Source organism: Paecilomyces variotii (genome assembly GCF_004022145.1).
Source record: "Paecilomyces variotii strain CBS 101075 chromosome Unknown C8Q69scaffold_7, whole genome shotgun sequence".
NCBI classification, from domain to species: domain Eukaryota; kingdom Fungi; phylum Ascomycota; class Eurotiomycetes; order Eurotiales; family Thermoascaceae; genus Paecilomyces; species Paecilomyces variotii.
Window position 1 is genome coordinate 872,951 of NW_021167146.1, and position 18,175 is coordinate 891,125.

The 18,175-nt window shown below is 49.3% G+C and overlaps 7 protein-coding genes across 7 annotated transcripts; 4 read left to right on the plus strand and 3 right to left on the minus strand.

Moving 5' to 3' along the window:
• Positions 1–50: 50 nt before the first annotated feature.
• Positions 51–1,370, plus strand: C8Q69DRAFT_297553 (hypothetical protein). The gene is made up of 2 exons (XM_028627104.1): positions 51–393; positions 445–1,370. The coding sequence occupies exons 1-2, from the start codon at positions 208–210 to the stop codon at positions 1,315–1,317; spliced, it is 1,059 nt and encodes a 352-aa protein (XP_028484222.1). The 5' UTR covers positions 51–207; the 3' UTR covers positions 1,318–1,370.
• On the minus strand, positions 1,371–3,587 carry C8Q69DRAFT_297559 (prolyl aminopeptidase). The gene is made up of 9 exons (XM_028627105.1): positions 3,237–3,587; positions 2,909–3,144; positions 2,585–2,829; positions 2,436–2,521; positions 2,213–2,377; positions 2,134–2,154; positions 1,946–2,084; positions 1,798–1,894; positions 1,371–1,735 (listed from the first exon to the last, which is right to left on the minus strand). Exons 1-9 carry the CDS (start codon positions 3,280–3,282, stop codon positions 1,424–1,426), a joined length of 1,347 nt encoding a protein of 448 aa, XP_028484223.1. The 5' UTR covers positions 3,283–3,587; the 3' UTR covers positions 1,371–1,423.
• C8Q69DRAFT_297547 (putative tyrosine decarboxylase) lies at positions 3,502–5,475 on the plus strand. The gene has a single exon (XM_028627103.1). The coding sequence runs from the start codon at positions 3,893–3,895 to the stop codon at positions 5,423–5,425; it is 1,533 nt and encodes a 510-aa protein (XP_028484224.1). The 5' UTR covers positions 3,502–3,892; the 3' UTR covers positions 5,426–5,475.
• On the minus strand, positions 5,476–7,828 carry C8Q69DRAFT_297546 (putative kelch repeats protein). The gene is made up of 3 exons (XM_028627102.1): positions 7,222–7,828; positions 7,014–7,159; positions 5,476–6,947 (listed from the first exon to the last, which is right to left on the minus strand). Exons 1-3 carry the CDS (start codon positions 7,664–7,666, stop codon positions 5,526–5,528), a joined length of 2,013 nt encoding a protein of 670 aa, XP_028484225.1. The 5' UTR covers positions 7,667–7,828; the 3' UTR covers positions 5,476–5,525.
• Positions 7,829–7,979: 151 nt separating this feature from the next.
• C8Q69DRAFT_470696 (RecQ family helicase MusN) lies at positions 7,980–13,259 on the plus strand. Its single transcript, XM_028630858.1, has 5 exons — positions 7,980–8,457; positions 8,519–12,198; positions 12,251–12,329; positions 12,386–12,646; positions 12,707–13,259. Exons 1-5 carry the CDS (start codon positions 8,058–8,060, stop codon positions 12,973–12,975), a joined length of 4,689 nt encoding a protein of 1,562 aa, XP_028484226.1. The 5' UTR covers positions 7,980–8,057; the 3' UTR covers positions 12,976–13,259.
• A 110-nt stretch (positions 13,260–13,369) lies between these two features.
• Positions 13,370–15,685, plus strand: C8Q69DRAFT_434087 (putative glycerol:H+ symporter). Its single transcript, XM_028628528.1, has 4 exons — positions 13,370–13,691; positions 13,758–13,825; positions 13,887–14,450; positions 14,501–15,685. The coding sequence occupies exons 1-4, from the start codon at positions 13,406–13,408 to the stop codon at positions 15,503–15,505; spliced, it is 1,923 nt and encodes a 640-aa protein (XP_028484227.1). The 5' UTR covers positions 13,370–13,405; the 3' UTR covers positions 15,506–15,685.
• Positions 15,686–16,074: 389 nt separating this feature from the next.
• Positions 16,075–17,400, minus strand: C8Q69DRAFT_297647 (putative HIT finger domain protein). Its single transcript, XM_028627106.1, has 2 exons — positions 16,997–17,400; positions 16,075–16,913 (listed from the first exon to the last, which is right to left on the minus strand). Exons 1-2 carry the CDS (start codon positions 17,259–17,261, stop codon positions 16,303–16,305), a joined length of 876 nt encoding a protein of 291 aa, XP_028484228.1. The 5' UTR covers positions 17,262–17,400; the 3' UTR covers positions 16,075–16,302.
• Between the last annotated feature and the right edge of the window lie 775 nt (positions 17,401–18,175).

Below are 18,175 nucleotides of genomic sequence, written 5' to 3' on the forward strand. Positions count from 1 at the left end.
ATCACGTGGATATCCATATCAAAGGATGCGATTCTACTCTATTGAACTTTCTTTAGAAAAAGAGTTCCCCTTTTCCTATTTATGTATTACTCCGTTTATTATTCAAAGAGTGACAGTTTCTATTTTATCACAATAACAAGAGAGGGCTATTGTGTACTACCACCCCCGCAAGCTCTTTAGTGACGCGTACGATTTCGCGTTTCAGCTATGGGCATAACACAAGACAAAGTGGAGAAAATACGACATTTCTCCAAAAGAGCAGATAAGCTCGAGGAAGAATACGTGAGAGAACCTCTCAATGCCGCTGTGATACTTGCCTATAACCGGAGGCTGGATAATACCTTAGAGGACCTGAAGGAACATGTACAGCGCCAAGAGGAGGCTTTGCAGGAGGTAATCAACCAATAAGCCCAGTCTTACCTTGATCGCACTGACAATAATCAGCTTCGTACGAAAAGGTCAATTGATCTCCAGAGTTCGGACACAGAACCTCGCGCCAGACTTGCGCAGATCCGGAGAGCAAAGAAGGCGTATGACTCGCTTCTGCAGACAGAGCCCGAGCTTCCAGCTCCAGAGTCACCGCTACCTGCCTTGATTGCTCTTCGAGAGACTGTGAAGCATCTCCAAGAGACTAAGGCGTCTATTTCGGCTATAGCTGAGGCTGTTGCCGTTGATCGTCAGCGGCTGAAGGCCGAAGAGGTAAATTTACGTGACAACCAGTTGATCGCAAGCGGACTGGAAGCGCGCATTGAGAAGCTGCAGAATGAGCGTTCGCAGAAAGAGGAGAAGACGCCTGCGCAACTGGCGCGTGAGCTGATCAGGACGCAGCGCCGGGAAAATGAGAAACTTGATCAGGAGGCCGAAAAGTTAAAAGCTTCAATCTACGAATTCATCGACGAGCATCTTGCCTCAATGCTTGCTGCTGAGGATGTCGGTGGTCCGGTTGTAGGCGATGCTGTAGATGTCCCTGATGCTACACTCGAAGCAGGATATACTCATCATGGAAAACCCAAGAAACCGAAGACTACGACTACAGAGGATGAAGATCCCAGACAACAGCGCATTGATACACTGGTGCGCCGTCAGCGTGGTCGAGAAGGGGCGCAAGATGAAGGCCCGACAAATAAGAGGGAAGCCGCTGCATTGGAAATGCATCGTCTTCTTGACTCCCTCCTGGAAGCTGGATCCTCTTACATTGACCTTCCTAGAGACTCAGCTGCTTCTCGATTCCTGGTCAAAGCCAAGATCGCTCAGTTCCATCATCGAGATGCAAGGCGACTAAGGTTGATTGATTTCGGACGGTCAATAGATGATTGAGTTATTCTTTCGAAGATACATATCCATTCCCAGAAGCGGAATCTAGTCGGAAGATTATCTTCAAGCGAGGTCAATCCTTAAGAAGGCGCACAGACTTGTCTTCCCCCTAGTCGATGCTATCCTCCTTAAGGGAGAAAAGCTCTCGCATAAGTTCATCAGACTTGCTACGCAGTCCGTCGTGATACATCGTATTTGTGATGAACTGCTTTGTCTCCTTGATTCTCGACGCAGTGGATCTTGCAAGGTCAAAGTGGACATACATGTCGTCCACGTAGGTGGCTGAATACACGGGGACTTCGTTCTTCGCCAGCTGTTCCTCATCATACAGAGCCGGCCAGTCATCGTATGTTGCGAGGATATCTGCTACGTCCTTCATCTTTTTCAACTCATCGTATGATTCGAACATGTCCTTGTATATCTTGGTGTTGAAGTCAGCACTTTAGCCCCATGTCCACGGGGAATTGAGCTGCCTTAACTCACCATCTCTCCGGTGAAGAAGACTTGCGGCGCCTCATCGTCAATGCGGAAGGGGGGAAAGTCTGATATGAGTCTGTCGGCAGACCAATTCGATGCTCGTCTGCTATAAGGTTAGTGAGAGTTTAAGGAAGTTGTTCAAAGGTAGCATCACCCTTGGCAATAAATAGCCTCATGGAGTATGGCATATAGAACGCTAGAATCGAAAGAGCCATAACTGTCGATGACGGAAAGTGTCGGGCGCGTTAAGAAGCCGAAGAACGTCAGATCACTATGGGCTCGCAGCACAATATCTACTCCTGTTTAGTCTGCAGTTCATTTTCCTGTGCAGGCTATACATACCGTGAATGCTATCAAGCCCACCTGTATGGTTTCTATTGTCAGCGAATAATCATCCCTTGCTGGAGGGACAGCGCCTTACCGTGCATGCCAAACATAATGCCCAGCTGTTGAAATCGTCGAGCCGTGAGACGCCCAGAAGGTAAAGGCACATCATTCACCTCCAGGTACTTAAGAATCTCCTTCACCCTTTCAGCATCCTCAGGATACTTGGCATAATACGCTTTGTTCCTCTGCTGGACCTTCTCTGTGCGTCGTCAGTTCGCACCCTGTAAGAGAATTACCCATTGTTTTTTTTTTCTTACCGTAGGTTAATTTGTAAACCGGATCTGGCTCATCGACTAGTGGCGGTAGCCCACCGGTCGTGAAGACTTCCCTCAATCCTTCTGGGCTATGATCCGAATAAGCGATCCTGTCAGATGTCATCGCAGCATTGTCTAGGGCGGAAACTCACTGCTTCGAGAGGTAGGTCACGGCGCAGAAGCCACCAAAGCTCTGTCCAATAACGCTCCATTTCTTCTGCTCATCCGGGTAGTCCGCCGTCAGGAACTTGCGAAGGGCTTCGCAGTCGCGAACAATGTTATCCGCGCGGAAATGTCTAAGATACTCAGCTTGCTTCACCGCGTTGCCCTGAAGAGTGAGGGTCTTTGCGGTAATAGTTGAACTGAGGCCAGTTCCGCGCTGGTCCAGAAACAGTAGCTATAATTACTCTTAGATACCGTCTTTTCCAACAAACACGCATTCCGGTTTCGTAGGCTCTATATAAGGATAGACTTACCTGATAGCCCTTATCGAGCACAGTTCCAATCCAACCGTATTCCTGCGGTGGACGACATCCAAAACCGGGGCCACCCTGTAGATAGACGAACCATGGGAGCTGCTTTTCATCTTTCTCCGGTTCTGGAGGCGTCACCAGGCGCTTGACGCTTCGCGCAAAGAGACGAATGGTTCCCTCTGAAGGCTTGCTGTAATCCACTGGGACGTCAAAGAACATCTCAGCGACCCGAAGCTTGCCTGTTATGATATTAGCAACTGTGCTATCAATTACTAGACATTGATTTCATCCCAAAGATATCCATTGAGATCAGGGAGGAAATAAATCTCACCGGGAATATTATGGAAGCGTTTATCGATTAGCTTTGCGATCGTCATGTTGTGCCCACTTCAGTGAAGAATATGATATAGGCTCTCGGAATGGTTATTTGGCCATTCAAATCATATAGATACAGGACTTTCGCGTCAATTGTCCTGTGTTATGGTCTCTAGGAAGTTGTCGGTCTGAACAATTGCGGGTGGGGCCCCGAGCAACTCTGCTGAAGACAATCAGAGCTAGCCAGCTAGACTTCCTAGAGTAGAGTAAAACGGAGTAGGTACGCCGCCACCAAAGATCGCGGGGAGGCGGGGATAAGCGATCACACCTTGAAATATCTCGAATGTGAGTCGAGCGGTAGAGATATCTACTTTACACAATTGATACAGTTTTTGTTTTGATGGACTTACCACGTCTTTAAGTTAAGTAGCGGTTTGCCGTTGCAGACAGATTCGGTTGTTAGTCTCACATTCATCCTTTGGTGACATATGCAACGAAGATGCAGTTGTCAATCCTACCACGACTAGGGCTAGAGTCGCATTCCTACCTTTAGGCTGAAATCACTGAAGCGCTAAGATTACCTTCTCGAAATGGCTAACTTCGAAAGTATATAAATGACTCATTCTCTTCCAAAACCACCGAGTTGATCTCGTTTATAGACAGGATCCAATCATGGATGCGGAACATACTACCAGAATTCTGAAAGATCAGGCAGCTATCCAACAGCAACTCTGGAGAACAGCGTTGGGTCCTTGGGAATCTGGTGTTCTCCCCAGCGCTGATAGTTTGGACCGAGCGAGAAAGTCTCTAAAGACATCTCTTGTGGAAGATGGGATAGGCTTCGCGGAAACACAGAGTCACATCCTCGAGGATATTGTGCCAGGCTTCAATGGTGGAAGCATCAGTCCCAATTATTATGGGTTCGTGACCGGAGGAACGACACCGGCAGCACTCTTCGCGGACAACGTCGTCTCCGCCTATGACCAGAATGTCCAAGTCCATTTGCCCAATCATTCTATAGTGACGGATGTTGAAAACGCTGCATTGGGGCTTCTTACGGATTTATTAAAGTTAGATCGGCAGCAGTGGAAAAATGGCACCTTTACTACAGGTGCAACTGCGAGTAATATCATGGGCCTGGCGTGTGGAAGGGAGTTTGTTCTGCGCACTGCTGCAGAACGAAAGGGAAGCTCTGTGAAGAGCATGGGAGAACATGGCTATCTTGAGGTCCTCAAGGCAGCAGGGCTTTCGCGATTTCAGGTGCTTTCAACAATGCCTCATTCATCAGTGGGTAAAGCGGCGGGCATATTAGGTATTGGTCGTGCCAACGTGAAGAATATCTGCGTCAAGGATGATCCCCTGCAATTCGACATGGCGTTGCTTGAAGAAGAATTAGCTCAACCTGAAACAGCTAGTATTGTGGCCATATCATGTGGAGAAGTCAATACAGGGCGTTTCGCAACGAGGGGTATCGATCAGATGAAAGAAATCCGAAGGCTCTGCGATGAATATGGTGCCTGGATTCACGTCGACGGAGCGTTCGGTATATTTGGGCGAATTCTTGAAGACACACCGGAATTCTCATCAATCAAAGCGGGATGCGAAGGTCTGGAGCTGGCGGACTCCATTACTGGAGATGGACATAAATTGCTCAATGTACCCTACGACTGTGGTTTCTTTCTCTGTCGACACGCCCATGTCGCGGGAAATGTCTTTCAGAATGCTAACGCGGCATACCTGAGCTCTGGTGAGTCGTCAGGAATCGCCATTCCATCTCCGCTGAATATCGGAATCGAGAATTCGAGACGCTTCAGGGCCCTTCCGCTGTACTCTTCCCTGATATCATACGGCAAGAGCGGCTACAGGGAAATGCTGAAGCGGCAAATCCGACTGGCGAGAATGATCTCTACATGGCTATTCGACCATCCTGCATATACTGTCTTACCAACCTATGGAAGTAAGAAGGAACTGCTGCAGAATACTTATATGGTTGTGCTATTCAGTGCTCAAGATGAGCGCCTCAATGGGGAGCTGGCCAAGAATATTAATGTAACATCAAAGATATTCGTGTCAGGAACTGTGTGGGAAGGGAGGCCGGCATGCAGGATTGCGATTTCAAATTGGAGGGTAGATGAACAGAGGGATTTTGAGATTGTAACTGGTGTTTTGCAGAGCATTTTGGAAGAGAATGAGCAAAAGAAATAGAAAGACGAATCCGAGAGTCGACCCCAAGAATAAAAATTTCAAATATCGTGGATATCATGCAGATTTATGTACTTTAGAAGATGCATCATAACTTTCAGGGTCATCTCCGACGACCTGCACCACCAACATTATCGCCCCTATCAGCGATGCTAACAACTTCACCAATACCAGCTGCTTCCTGTTCATCTTCCAACGCCATGACTTCCTCTCTGCTATCCCACCACTTCTCTTCCGCAAGATCAAACGCCTCTTTGCGGAGCTCCTTGACTGACTTGTCAACTGTACCATTTCTCTCCTGTAACTTGTCCATGATGATCTTCTGCCACTCCTCGGAAGTCCGAGAGAAGAACTCCCTCAAGCTCTCGAACGGTCGTGGTTGGGGACGCGAATCCTTGACAGCCGGCTCTGTTTCCTGCTCCTCAATCTCGAGTTGTTCCACTTCACGAGTTACCGAGGGAACGGTAACTTCAGTTGGGGCTGTGGAAGCGCCGTCTGCAGATGCGACATCTTCATCCTCTTCACCCTCTTCCTCATCCTCATCGTCTTCGTCCTCGTCTTCCTCGTCTTCGCTCTCCTCTACGTCCTTGGCGTTCCAGTTATCGGGCTCCTTGAAGAATATTTCCTTGACACCGTCAAGCTTAACTAGATCAATGGAATACATGTCATTGAACGCGAATTCCTGATCACCCCTCTCGTACGTCCCGCCAAAGATGAACAGCGTATCGTCTTGAACGGCCAGCTGGGCGTTGAATCTTGGGTGTGGCATTTCGAAACGCACGATAGCCTCTTTTTCAGGCTCGGCTGGCTCTTCACTCTTTGGAACAGCAACATCGATCTCATCAAGCTCCTCCCTCCGCATCGTTCCCTTAGCTTCGAGAGCTGCTAGGTTCCGCAGCAATTCTTCCTCATCCTCCTTACCACGATTCCTAGACTTGGCCACAGGCTGTTTCTTGCCAGGGGCCCTTGGACGTCGCAAGGCCATCGGGAAGAAACGGTTTCTGTCCGTATTCCATGCTAAGAGAGTGTCGAAGAATTCACTGTCAATTCCTTCCTCACTAAGTTCGACATCATGAACACCACCAAACATGATTCCGCGACCTTTGTGGTAAGCCATTGTTGCACCGGCACGGGGTGGGTTTGGTGGGTTGGCCGGCTTTTTTCTCCGTTCCCAACGCACGGTTGGACCAGCTGTGGCAGGCGCATCAGCCGCAGGAGGTGTGATTCGAAGAAGCCAAGTATCCTGGTGCACCATAGGCTTCAAGGTCATTCTCTGAGGCCCGCCTTTCCCTTGCTTTCCGCCGACAGACGTCGTGGCTTTCACACGAGAATACCCGCCGTACAGCACAGCTCCAGATTCATGGGGCAAAAAGGAGAACGAGGATCGAGGGTCCGGCTTCTGAGATGCCGGTGGCAATGTTGGGTTATACCAGGTGAACTTTTGTGTGTCATAGAGCCATAGATCTTGCAGATATTTTGTCTGCTGCGACGTATCCTGGAAACCGCCAAACAGAATTATATAGTTCTATCTGAAGGTTAGTAATCGTCTATGAATATTCAAATGTAACCATCCGTTGTAGAGTATATATACCTTGAAGTAAGTCATTCGATGGCCACTTCTGGCAGGAGGGCCTTTTCCTTTAGTCTCAACTCTAGTCCACTCCCTTGTGGCGGGATCCAGATTCCAAAAGTCATTGTAATGATAGAAAGTACCCTGTTTAGGAGAGGAGAATTCTCCTATATTGTCATCAGTCTCAAGCATAGTTTGAAAATACGAGGAGAATCAGAGCTATACCCACCTCCAAACAAGTATATGCCACCAGCATTTCCACCACGGCACCATGCATGCCCACTACGGGGCAGTGGGCTGTTTGGACTGGTCACCTCTCTCCATTCACCCCTGTCTATCAGATAAACAAAGAGGTTGTTGTAGAAATTGGCTAGGGCTCCATCGAAATATTCGCCTCCAAATAGCATCAGTTCGTTTCGATTTGCGGGGGAAGCGATCAATGTGCAGGAAGAACGTGGGGAGGGCGGGCCTGAGACCACTTCAGTGACCTTGAGAAATTTCGCCTGCTCCTCAGCATAGGCTGCAAGGACAGCGTCAAGATCGACATCTTCAGCATCACTATCGTCTCCGCGGCCCTTTGTCTTGTTCTTCTTCTCTTTCTGTGCGGCCTTCTTGGACTGCTTCGCGGCGACCCGTGCTTTCTTCTCCGCGGACTTTTTATCTTTTTTGCCCATGTTGGGCGAGAGATACTACCCAGGAGACAGAATCAAAGCGCCAAATATACGGAGTGGGATATATTCTCTTATATTTCTCGTCGGTATCTTACTGAGAAACCCCAGATCTGAAAGATAGTTCCGTCTCTTTAAAACCTTTCCATTGCGGCCATCCAAGCCAATATTTCCCCACTATGGACATCCCACTGTGTTCTCGTCGCTTTTCCGCCCCGCCGTTGCCCGCGCCGCGACGTCACGTGCAAACGCGCCCAGCACGCGTCCACTGGACTCCTCTCGGTATTGTTATGTATTATGATCGTCGAGAGAATCATCATCCAAGTCGACGAACAACAGACCCATGCCAACGGACAGAGAGGCGCAGAGCATGGGACTCAGGAAATGAACCGTCTCTATGACTAGGAACAATTTGAAGCAGCATTTGACCTGGTTGCTGCATCGCGGTCCGTCGCTATATCCTACCCTCCAGCTACCGAAACAGTCGGAGAATTGCTCAGCTGCTACGAGAACGGAACTGAAGCAATCACAGCCGGACTCTGAACTATTCGTCCCAGCGACAGTAGATCCACAAGTGGTACAGCTCGATAACCCTACAGAGCTTGGGGTGGGGGACATTGACAACGATGGCGATCGATTGAGAACCGATACCGATATGGCAAGGCTTCAATTCGCCCCTCAATCAGCGACGAAGCCTCGACTGCTATCGTCAAGCAGTCCAAGAACCCCGACTGTGAATGGTAATGGGCATTCTATGCATAGTGCGCTGCGCGTAGAGGATCGTTATTCTCTCAAAGGTTCGGACGTCCATAGATAAATGCATTTGGACAACTCTAATATGGACATTTATGTCAATAGATCATGCCGATAACTCTAAGCGATCATCCTCTCAAGCCAGTGTCAAGAAACAGCTCCCTCGCCGCTCACCGTTGCCTTACGTCAAATCGCCAATCGCCGATATCGATGAAATCGATCTGACCGGCGAATTCGACGAAGATGCTTCTTCCAGCACAATCGAAGCGTTTGGTGAAGCACGTCGTATCTGGAGGGAGGACTTCGCATCCCGCGCGGAACCCACCGAAAAGCGAGGGAAAAAGAGAAAGAGCGATGAATATACATCCGACCTCTTATCGCCAAAGAAGACCAACCCTCGCATCCTTTCTCCGAAATCAGGTACTAAGAATGAGCTTCAAGACAACTTCGAGGACTTCCAGGCCCCGGCATCTCCTAGTCCACGAAAGCGGACATTGTCTAAGAAGGAAAGCCAGTCACCTGGGAAATTGGGCGTTAAGAGGAAAACGCCTGACCTCCCTCGCCGCGCTGGCTCGAAGCGAGTGATTGCAGACTCGGATGATGAGGAATGCGACGGAGTGGCTACTGACTCGGAGATTGTGGAACTTCATTCAGACGATGGATTGCATCCAAGCTTTTCTCAACGCGCTTCGACCAGCAATAGCTCTTTAGGCAAGGCAGGACCTAGGCCCAAAAAGCAGAAGGATGAATCAGGCGTCACGGACAATAATTTATTAGCGGCTACGGTATCTCGGCACCAGTCCACCGCGAAGGCGCATGAAAGTGCAACAAAGATCAGCTATTTGCAGACCTTGCCTTCTCCAGTTACCCCAAGCACTCAAGAGAGTAGAGACGACGACGTGACAAAGTTCCTGGACATGTCTTCGCAGAAACTTGACGGACTCATTAAGACGTTCGAGGCCAGTAAGGAAGCGAATGCCCAGATCATATACCACCGAGCTATGGTAGGCGACTCAGTCGACGACTTAATGGCCCAGAACAGGATGCTCATTGCCAAGGCCAATGCAGTCGAACAATTGCGGAATGAGAAAGCTGCACATGATAAGTTCGCCTCACAGAAGGATGAACTCAAAAAGGCGATGATAGAGATCATTAAACAAGGCGGCGACCTATCCGACCAGGCCGCAGAGCTTGCAAAGAGTCGATCAATTGCCCAAGAGCTGAATGCCATTGAAGACAGGATATCGAGCTTGCTGCAAACTGTTGATGTTTTTGGCGCCCATGAGAGCGATTCCTTGCCGGCCAGAACGTCAGAGCAGGATGTCTTGGTGGAGGCTACGCAGCCGTTTAGCAAACATACCCAACCTGACAAGGGACAAAGCAGTTTCACGGAGCGAAATCTTGAACCGAAAACGCGGTCACCAGTGTCGACTGCTCCCGCTCTTCAAGCGTCCAACTTTCAGAGCCGCTCCAAAGATGCAATTTGTTCCAGCACGGAAATGTCGTCTCACGCACGGTACACAGCCGGTTCCGCATTCGAAGACCGCGAGACTCAGTATGCCGATGACGATGATTTTATGATTGACGAGGAGATTTTCACGCGAAATATGGGAACCCCAGAACCTATAGGTCGGGGAATGGATGAGTTCGATCTAGACGCAAATGATGAGGCTATGCTACAAGCTGCCGAGGATCTCGATACCGGATTCTCTTCAGACGACGATCTTCCAGTGCAGAACCGCAAAGTCTTTGCAGAGACTTCGGGTAACGCCACTAAATTGTCATCAGCAAAGAAGCCAAGTGCCGATCCTGCTTTAATGATGTCTCATCCGTGGTCGAAGGATGTGAAGGCGGTTATGAGGGACCGTTTCCACCTGCGCGGCTTCCGTCCAAATCAACTCGAAGCCATCAACGCGACTCTCGGCGGCAAAGATACATTTGTCCTCATGCCTACTGGAGGGGGTAAATCTCTATGTTATCAACTGCCCTCCGTTATCAATAGTGGTCGCACCAAGGGTGTCACTATCGTGATATCACCCCTTCTCAGCTTGATGGAAGATCAGGTCTCTCATCTGAAACGGCTGGATATCAAGGCCTTCTTTATCAACGGGGAGGTAGAGGCAGATCATCGGAACTGGCTAATGCAGACTCTAGCTAGCTCTAGCGCGGAGAAGCTTATCCAGCTACTCTACATTACTCCCGAGATGATCAACAAGAACAAACGACTCGTCGATTGCTTGTTGACGCTTCATCGGAGACAGAAGCTTGCACGGATCGTGATCGATGAAGCACACTGCGTAAGTCAATGGGGCCATGATTTTCGGCCAGACTACAAGGAACTGGGTGAAGTCAGATCTCAGTTTCCCGGAGTGCCAGTAATGGCTCTTACAGCGACAGCCACTGAAAACGTGAAGGTCGATGTCATGCATAATCTCGGCATGAGAGGCTGTGAAATCTTTCTGCAAAGCTTCAATCGGCCGAATCTGACGTACGAAGTGCGGAAAAAGGCAGGTGCCAAAGACGTTCTCGCCAGCATAGCAGAGACCATCACGACTTACTACAAAGGCCAATCGGGCATAATTTATTGTCTCTCTAGAAATGATTGCCAGAAAGTTGCCGAACAACTCAAGAAAGAATATCGCATCAAGGCTGAGTTCTATCATGCTGGCATGGACTCGTCAGCCAGGGCCAACGTGCAAAGACTTTGGCAGTCCGGAAAATGCCGTGTGATGGTCGCGACGATTGCTTTCGGTATGGGAATCGACAAACCAGATGTTCGCTTTGTCATTCATCATTCCATGCCCAAGAGTCTTGAGGGATACTATCAAGAGACCGGTCGCGCTGGAAGAGATGGCAAGCGCTCTGGCTGTTACCTTTATTATGGTTACCGCGATGTAAGTACGTTGAGGCACATGATAGACAAAGGAGACGGGAGCTGGGAACAGAAGGACCGCCAGCATCAGATGTTGCGCAACGTCGTCCAGTTTTGCGAAAACCGAAGCGACTGCAGGCGCGTACAGGTTCTTGCATACTTCAACGAGCCATTCCGAAAGGAAGATTGCAACTCCTCTTGTGACAATTGCAAATCAGACGCCGTTTTCGAGACACATGACTTTAGCGAGCACGCCGCGTTAGCCGTGAAGCTCGTTCGTCGCTTAAAGGACAACAAGGAGCGGGTAACCTTGCTTCAGTGTGTTGACATCTTCCGTGGCGTCAAGAATAAGAAGGTCAAGGATCAGCACAGAGACCTACCAGAATTTGGAGCAGGGTCTGATCTTGAGCTAGGAGAGGTCGAACGTCTTTTCTTCCGGTTATTGAGTGAGGAAGCATTCAAGGAACATAATCACGCGGTCAGGAAAGGAATCACAATTCAATACATCGAGCCGGGCCGTAGAGCCAAAGACTTCGAGAGCGGACGGCAGCAACTGAAGCTGCAAGTGCGAGTTTCTCCTAACGGAAAAGCCAAACGAAAGAAACATGGTACCGGTGTGCGGGCTGCGACAGAAGATTACCCGCAGTCCACAAATGTATCGTCTCCTATATTGTCGGCATCTCGCCGCCGCGCTGCTCGAAAAGGCACAGATGCTATGCAGGGTCCTCAACTCTCCGAGGATGAAGACAGCGATGGCTTCGAGAGGATCCGTATCGCTGGAAAGCCAGAGAGACGGGAACGACATACTGTTGGGCCCCCTATCACCGGCGATGAGAAGATGAAAGAATTGGATAGTATACACCATATGGTCGTCGAAGACTTTGTGATACGTGCGAAGAAAGAGTGTCATGATGTGAGTTTCTTCTCTTACAAGAAGGTCTGCACGTGTCTAACATTTCCACTAGATCATGATGAAGAAAGGCCTTCGGAGCCAGCCCTTCCCTGACAGCATCTTGCGCGACATGGCGATCCGCTTCCCTAAAAGTAAGAGCCAAATGTTCCACGTGCTTGGAAAATGCCGTTTCTAACTATTTCCACAGACGAAAGCGAACTTCTTGCGATAGGAGGCATTGACTCTGACAAGGTTGAACGGTATGGTTCTCAGTTCCTGCGGCTCATTCGTGGGGCACAGCAACATTACGAAGACCTCAAAGGCGAACATAATGGTGTGGTGCATGATCCAAATCACGATACTGTCATCCCCATCAGCAGTGATGATGAATTCAGTGACGACGATCTTTTCGCAGACGGGGTTTCTAACCTCGATCTCGACAATACTATCACTAGTCAATATTTTGAAGGTGAGCTTAGCTATCGCCATTGGGGTTTGTATCCATTTCTTATATGCTTACTCTAATCAGTTCCTCAAGATCGACCCCCTACCAGTCGTTCGACCCGTCGGGTAATGTCTCGAGGCAGCCCAGCACCATCCACGAAAGGTCGACAACGCGCGGCGACAAAAGGAACTACAAAGCGCACATGGCGGAAGAAGGGGGCTGATTCTGGTACCAAGAAGAGGGCTTCTGGCTCTCGGTCCAGTGCAGCGAAAGGAGGCAATAGCTCTGCATCGTTCGCGAAGAAAGGCAATTCCAAGAGCGCTGGACCGCGAATCGAGATGATGCCAGCCTAATTATTATGTCTTTCATTTTTGTGATGTCTTCTCGGAAGATGCTGCACGTATGTGCTCGGGAAACCGGAAGTTCTTATGACCATTACGATTACTGCGTCGCATTCGATGGCGTCTATGGGAGTTAGGTAGTATAAGCTATGGCTGGATATCAGTATAATTGTGTTATATTGGTGCAATATACATGGGCTAGCGATAATATTCTTCCGCATATAGGTCTTGTACTTGAATATCAGTCAGTTAAATACAACAGTTAGCTAGTTAACTGTAGTTAATATCGATATTGGGGTCATCATAGAGAGCGCATCTATTACTGGCGAACGCGCGGCCAATGAGAGGCCTCGGCCCCTGAGCCAGCGCGCTTCATCCCCGGACAGTCCAGAGTCGCTCCTCCGCAGATCACTCGACACAGATACGCCGCCGCGGGATTCGCATGCGCGATGCTGGAGATACGATGAAATTCCTCTATTGGCTTCGGAGGCTCTACTCCCTCGATACTTTGGACACTCGCTTCACTGCGTCTGCAACCACATCGCTCAAAGCGGCTCCTGACACGCGAACCGCCGAAGCATCGACTGGGGACAAGAATAACAGAACCAGCTCACTTCCCAATGGCGCCTCCCCACCAAAATGGAAGACGCCAGAGTTCTTCGTCTATTACCTCTTCTTCATAACCTTGGTGCCGTTGATGTTCAAGACGGTCATTGATATTTCGCAAGGTTGGTAACAGCTGTGGGGAAAGAAGTCGAGGTAGTGGAAGAACATGCGCTGAACTGTTCATATAGAGAGTTATCCCACTTATTCAACATATTCTGACCTTCTCTCTCCGGGTTGGATACCCGGGCGTAAAGTCGTGAGTCTGTTCTTGTTCTGCTTGCGATGTGGCAAACCACTAACCACGTTTATTTCTGAAGGACAACTCGGATGCGCAGTACTCCAGTTTCCGCGATAATATCCCATATCTCCTCCTGCTGTTGATCCTACATCCCCTCCTCCGTCGACTGTACAATTCACTATCCCCGGTTGACGCGCGATCTGTAACGCAAGGTGCGAAGCCCACAATTGCTGCTGCGGGGGACGCTCGTCTAAAACAGCGGATCACATTCGACTACTACTTCGCCTTGATATTCATAACAGCTCTGCATGGAATCTCTGCGGCCAAAGTGCTCTTTATTCTGTACTTGAACTATAACATTGCCACGAAGCTTCCGCGGAAGTATATCCCGGCAGTCACATGGGTATTCAACGTTGGCACCCTGTTCGCAAATGAATTGTGTGGAGGATACCCTCTTGCCAATGTTGCAAAAGCTGTATCTGGAGACGAAACGGCTCTTGTGCGTTGGGCAGAATGGCTGGATGGTCTCGGGGGATTGATGCCGCGATGGGAGATCCTATTCAACATCACGGTCCTGCGACTCATCAGTTTCAATATGGACTACTACTGGAGCTTGGATTACCCCTCAAGCAGTCCGATCGAGGTATGTCCCCATCATTCTGTTATCTCGGTTCTATCTCTGACGCCCATAAGAAGAAGCAACTTGATCCCTCGGCCCTGTCTGAGCGTGACCGTGTCGCCATCCCCGCTGAACCGGCAGCTTTTAGCCCCAGGAACTACATCGCCTATATTCTCTACTCCCCTCTTTATCTCACCGGGCCTATCCTCACATTCAACGACTACATTTCTCAGCAGAGATATTCCCCAGCCTCAGTCACGCGGACCCGGACTCTCCTCTACGGCATCCGTTTCTTCCTGACATTGCTTGCCATGGAGCTCATCCTGCATTATATCTACGTTGTGGCTATCTCGAAATCAAACCCGGATTGGTCCGTATACACACCCGGCCAGCTCAGCATGCTGGGCTACTTCAACCTACACATCATCTGGCTGAAGCTTCTCATTCCATGGCGTTTCTTCCGTCTCTGGGCACTGGTCGACGGAATCGACCCTCCTGAAAACATGGTCCGGTGCATGTCCAACAATTACTCCGCCCTCTCATTCTGGCGTGGGTGGCACCGTTCCTTCAACCGCTGGATCGTCCGCTATATCTACATCCCCCTAGGAGGCAGTGGAGGTCGCCGTGTCTCTACGGGTGAGAAACCCACATTGGCCACGATCTTACGCTCCAAAGCCCGCACGATCATCAATCTCCTCGCCGTCTTCACATTCGTTGCGCTCTGGCACGACATCAACCTCCGTCTCCTCATGTGGGGATGGCTAATCACACTTTTCGTCCTCCCCGAAGTCATCGCCGGTCTCCTCTTCCCTGCAAACCGATGGCAGTCACGACCCACCGCCTACAGAGTTCTATCCGGAATCGGCGCCGTCGGAAACGTTCTCATGATGATGATAGCCAACCTGGTCGGATTTGCTCTCGGCTTAGACGGACTAAAGGGTCTCTTAAGTGGCATTCTAGGCTCGTATTCCGGCATTGTTTACTTGATCTCTTCGTGTGTGGTACTCTTTGTGGGCGTACAAGTCATGTTTGAGGTTCGAGAAGAGGAGTTGAGAGCGGGTATTCGATTAAAGTGTTGATGTTGATGCTCTATTGTTGCATATTGGGTCCTCTAGAGATGAAAGGGCTTACAGAGGAGTAACTAGTATTTGCTTTCTTTTCTGCTCTTGTCTCTTCTTTTTAGCTGAAGAAGCGAGAGAAGCTCTACTTTGGTTATTTATGTATTATACAATGCTAATTGAAGCTTGAGAGATTCTTATTATGGTCATTATTATTATAGTGTTATTCATTATCGTACCATGTCTATCAGCTATCTTTAGTTGGGAGATGGTTGAGTATATATACGGCTGGTGGAGCCGCGGGTATCTATCGGAAGGCCTTATTGTTTGACCCCCTCCTCGATAGGAAAGGCATAGCTGCATTTGATGGCGCTTTCTTTGCCTCCTGAGGTCGTTTTTTGATTATGGTCATTGCTCATGACTTGACCTGAACGGTGCAACTTGCGAGTGACTCGACCTTGACAGGTCCCTGTTTCTAAGAGGAACGAAGGACCTGCTAGTTTGCGTTGGCCAGGAACGCGAATTCCATGGAATGTCCCCTTCTGCAGCTAGATAGGTGGTCGGGAGCTTTTCCAGATCATAGTTCACTGATCGAGGAATTATAGCAGCCTGGTTCCCATATAGCAGGGTTGATTATTCCACATCTTTATATGGAGCACAGAGAAACGCAACTCGTTTCTGCAGATATCTCCCTCTGCTGAGGAAGATATTGTCCTCGATGGGGAAGTTCGCTGGTGGAGTAGCATATAGGTGCATTCAGACATGAACCACTACTGCCTCGGCCACATAATCGTGATATCCCATCCAGAACCTCGAACTTAGAAGAACGCGCCACATCTCGATTCCTCATGTACCTTGTAGCAGTCCAGCCCGCAAGTCCTGACATGACAACTCCGGCACCTGATTTTGCCCCAGTATCCGCAAATAGCACAGAAGTGCCGTGGTGGCTTCTGGGATAGCGGAGGGCCCGCACGCGATGCGTTGTACATCAGCGGCGGTTCGGCCAGGAGCGCTTGCATGATCCTTTCCGAAGGCACGGAGGGGACATAAGATCGAAGTAGAGGGTCGTTATCATATTCGCTCTTGATCAACTGCGTCTTGGCGTCCTGTTTCTGGGATGCCGTAGCAGGGTCTGTCGATTCTGAGGGAGCTGGAGCTGGAGTCGTGGATGGGACTACGGAGGGTTGTTTCTGCTGGCGTCCTTTCTCTGGTTTAGATGCTGCTGCTGCTGCTGCTGCTGCAGGGGTGGCACTCCGTCGGGCAGCAGGTTTCGTAATCTTAGCTATAGAACCGCGGTGTCCTGCCGCAGTAGATTGATGCTGTGCTGCTTGCGCGAGCGCGGCTTCTTCATCGTCGAGATAATTCCTGAAAGTCTTCTGCGACTGCAAGATGCGACGGACGTTGGAGGTTGTCTTAGCTCTCGACGACCCTGGTAAGATGACAAAAAGCTCGTGTTAGCTAAAACCCCCTTCACAAGAAATTAAAAGGAAGTCTCAAAGGTGTAGCGCATACCTCTAGCAGGAGCATCTTTCGGCTGCCTCGTGGGGATAGGAATCTGTACGTCGCGATGATTCTCCCGATCCAGCTCCGCGAGATGTCTCACGATCGCGGTATTTTCTCTAGACGTCAAATCCGTTCTACCGCCATCGCGCACGGTTCTTTTGCGTCCTAAACCTGGCTTGATGGCCGCTTTGGACGGGTCGAATCCATTATCCGGCACGTAGGTCCAGCCGGGCTGGAGGGACGTCGAGGTCGTGAGGACTTCGACGAGAGGCATGGCCGGTAGTAAGTTAGTCGTGTCCAAGGCTCGCGTCAGTCCAGCAGAACAACAAAGAATACTATCTTGTTGCCATGTAAACGCGTCCTCTGTCAAGAGGCAAGACGGTGTTAAATAGCGTGTCGAGATTGGATGATCTGATGAGCTTCAAGTGAATCTTCGTTTCTCTTTGTCGCGCCTCAGATTCGCCTCGGGACTGTTTGCAGTGTTTGCACCAAGCTTGATCGGGGAAGTAATCACGCTTGTCGAGATACAGATGGATCATAATAATGTGATGTGAGGCTGTTCTCGTGAAGTATTCTCTTATTATTCTGGTTATGCTCTATCTTGGGCTGGATTACTCTTGAAGTGTCACTAGAAAGCGCTATTCGCATGGGGAACAAACTTCACACGGCGTTGAGGTATTGAGTATGGAGATTTGCAGAACTATGAATATACCAACAGCACCTATCCTTGGGTCCCATTGTAGTATGTACATAAATCTTGTTAGATACTACATGGACAAAGCACAAGCTGAAACGCGACAGACTTGCAGTGGAAGAATGGAGTGGAAAACAGCTACACGCACCCCAGAAGAGATACATACTCCTTTTCGGGCTCCCAACCTAGCATGAAACCAGCGTGCTTCGCTAGAGTCCATAATCTCAGATAACTAGAGTGCGCGGCAAATACTCCGCAAAAAGACCTAATGAGTTAACGAGAGAAAATAGAAGGGTATTCACTGTCCGAGTGCAACTGAATAACATACGAAGAGTAAAAAAAAAAAAAAAGAAAGAAAGAAAGAAAGAAAAGAAAATGCCTTTTAAAAAAGTCTGATACACATGCAAGTCCGAGACTCATAACGCCTTATTGAAAGAACTCGAGAAGGGGGAAGAAAAGAGGAAAAGGTAAGAAGGAAATCGGATGAGCGATAT

What these genes read in the sequence shown, in the direction of transcription:
- C8Q69DRAFT_297553 (XM_028627104.1), top strand. Translation starts at nt 208, where the DNA reads ATGGGCATAACACAAGACAAAGTGGAGAAAATACGACATTTCTCCAAA. An exon ending in AAGAGGAGGCTTTGCAGGAG is followed by an intron (nt 394 to 444) that starts GTAATCAACCAA and finishes GACAATAATCAG; the next exon opens with CTTCGTACGAAAAGGTCAAT.
- C8Q69DRAFT_297559 (XM_028627105.1), bottom strand. Translation starts at nt 3,282, where the DNA reads ATGACGATCGCAAAGCTAATCGATAAACGCTTCCATAATATTCCCG. An exon ending in GTGACCTACCTCTCGAAGCA is followed by an intron (nt 2,522 to 2,584) that starts GTGAGTTTCCGC and finishes TTCGGATCATAG; the next exon opens with CCCAGAAGGATTGAGGGAAG. An exon ending in CATTATGTTTGGCATGCACG is followed by an intron (nt 2,155 to 2,212) that starts GTAAGGCGCTGT and finishes GAAACCATACAG; the next exon opens with GTGGGCTTGATAGCATTCAC.
- C8Q69DRAFT_297547 (XM_028627103.1), top strand. Translation starts at nt 3,893, where the DNA reads ATGGATGCGGAACATACTACCAGAATTCTGAAAGATCAGGCAGCTATC.
- C8Q69DRAFT_297546 (XM_028627102.1), bottom strand. Translation starts at nt 7,666, where the DNA reads ATGGGCAAAAAAGATAAAAAGTCCGCGGAGAAGAAAGCACGGGTCGCC. An exon ending in TGGCATATACTTGTTTGGAG is followed by an intron (nt 7,160 to 7,221) that starts GTGGGTATAGCT and finishes ATGACAATATAG; the next exon opens with GAGAATTCTCCTCTCCTAAA. An exon ending in ATCGAATGACTTACTTCAAG is followed by an intron (nt 6,948 to 7,013) that starts GTATATATACTC and finishes ACCTTCAGATAG; the next exon opens with AACTATATAATTCTGTTTGG.
- C8Q69DRAFT_470696 (XM_028630858.1), top strand. Translation starts at nt 8,058, where the DNA reads ATGACTAGGAACAATTTGAAGCAGCATTTGACCTGGTTGCTGCATCGC. An exon ending in GGATCGTTATTCTCTCAAAG is followed by an intron (nt 8,458 to 8,518) that starts GTTCGGACGTCC and finishes TTATGTCAATAG; the next exon opens with ATCATGCCGATAACTCTAAG. An exon ending in CACTAGTCAATATTTTGAAG is followed by an intron (nt 12,647 to 12,706) that starts GTGAGCTTAGCT and finishes TACTCTAATCAG; the next exon opens with TTCCTCAAGATCGACCCCCT.
- C8Q69DRAFT_434087 (XM_028628528.1), top strand. Translation starts at nt 13,406, where the DNA reads ATGCGCGATGCTGGAGATACGATGAAATTCCTCTATTGGCTTCGGAGG. An exon ending in GGTCATTGATATTTCGCAAG is followed by an intron (nt 13,692 to 13,757) that starts GTTGGTAACAGC and finishes CTGTTCATATAG; the next exon opens with AGAGTTATCCCACTTATTCA. An exon ending in CCTCAAGCAGTCCGATCGAG is followed by an intron (nt 14,451 to 14,500) that starts GTATGTCCCCAT and finishes GACGCCCATAAG; the next exon opens with AAGAAGCAACTTGATCCCTC.
- C8Q69DRAFT_297647 (XM_028627106.1), bottom strand. Translation starts at nt 17,261, where the DNA reads ATGCCTCTCGTCGAAGTCCTCACGACCTCGACGTCCCTCCAGCCCGGC. An exon ending in GAAAGATGCTCCTGCTAGAG is followed by an intron (nt 16,914 to 16,996) that starts GTATGCGCTACA and finishes TCATCTTACCAG; the next exon opens with GGTCGTCGAGAGCTAAGACA.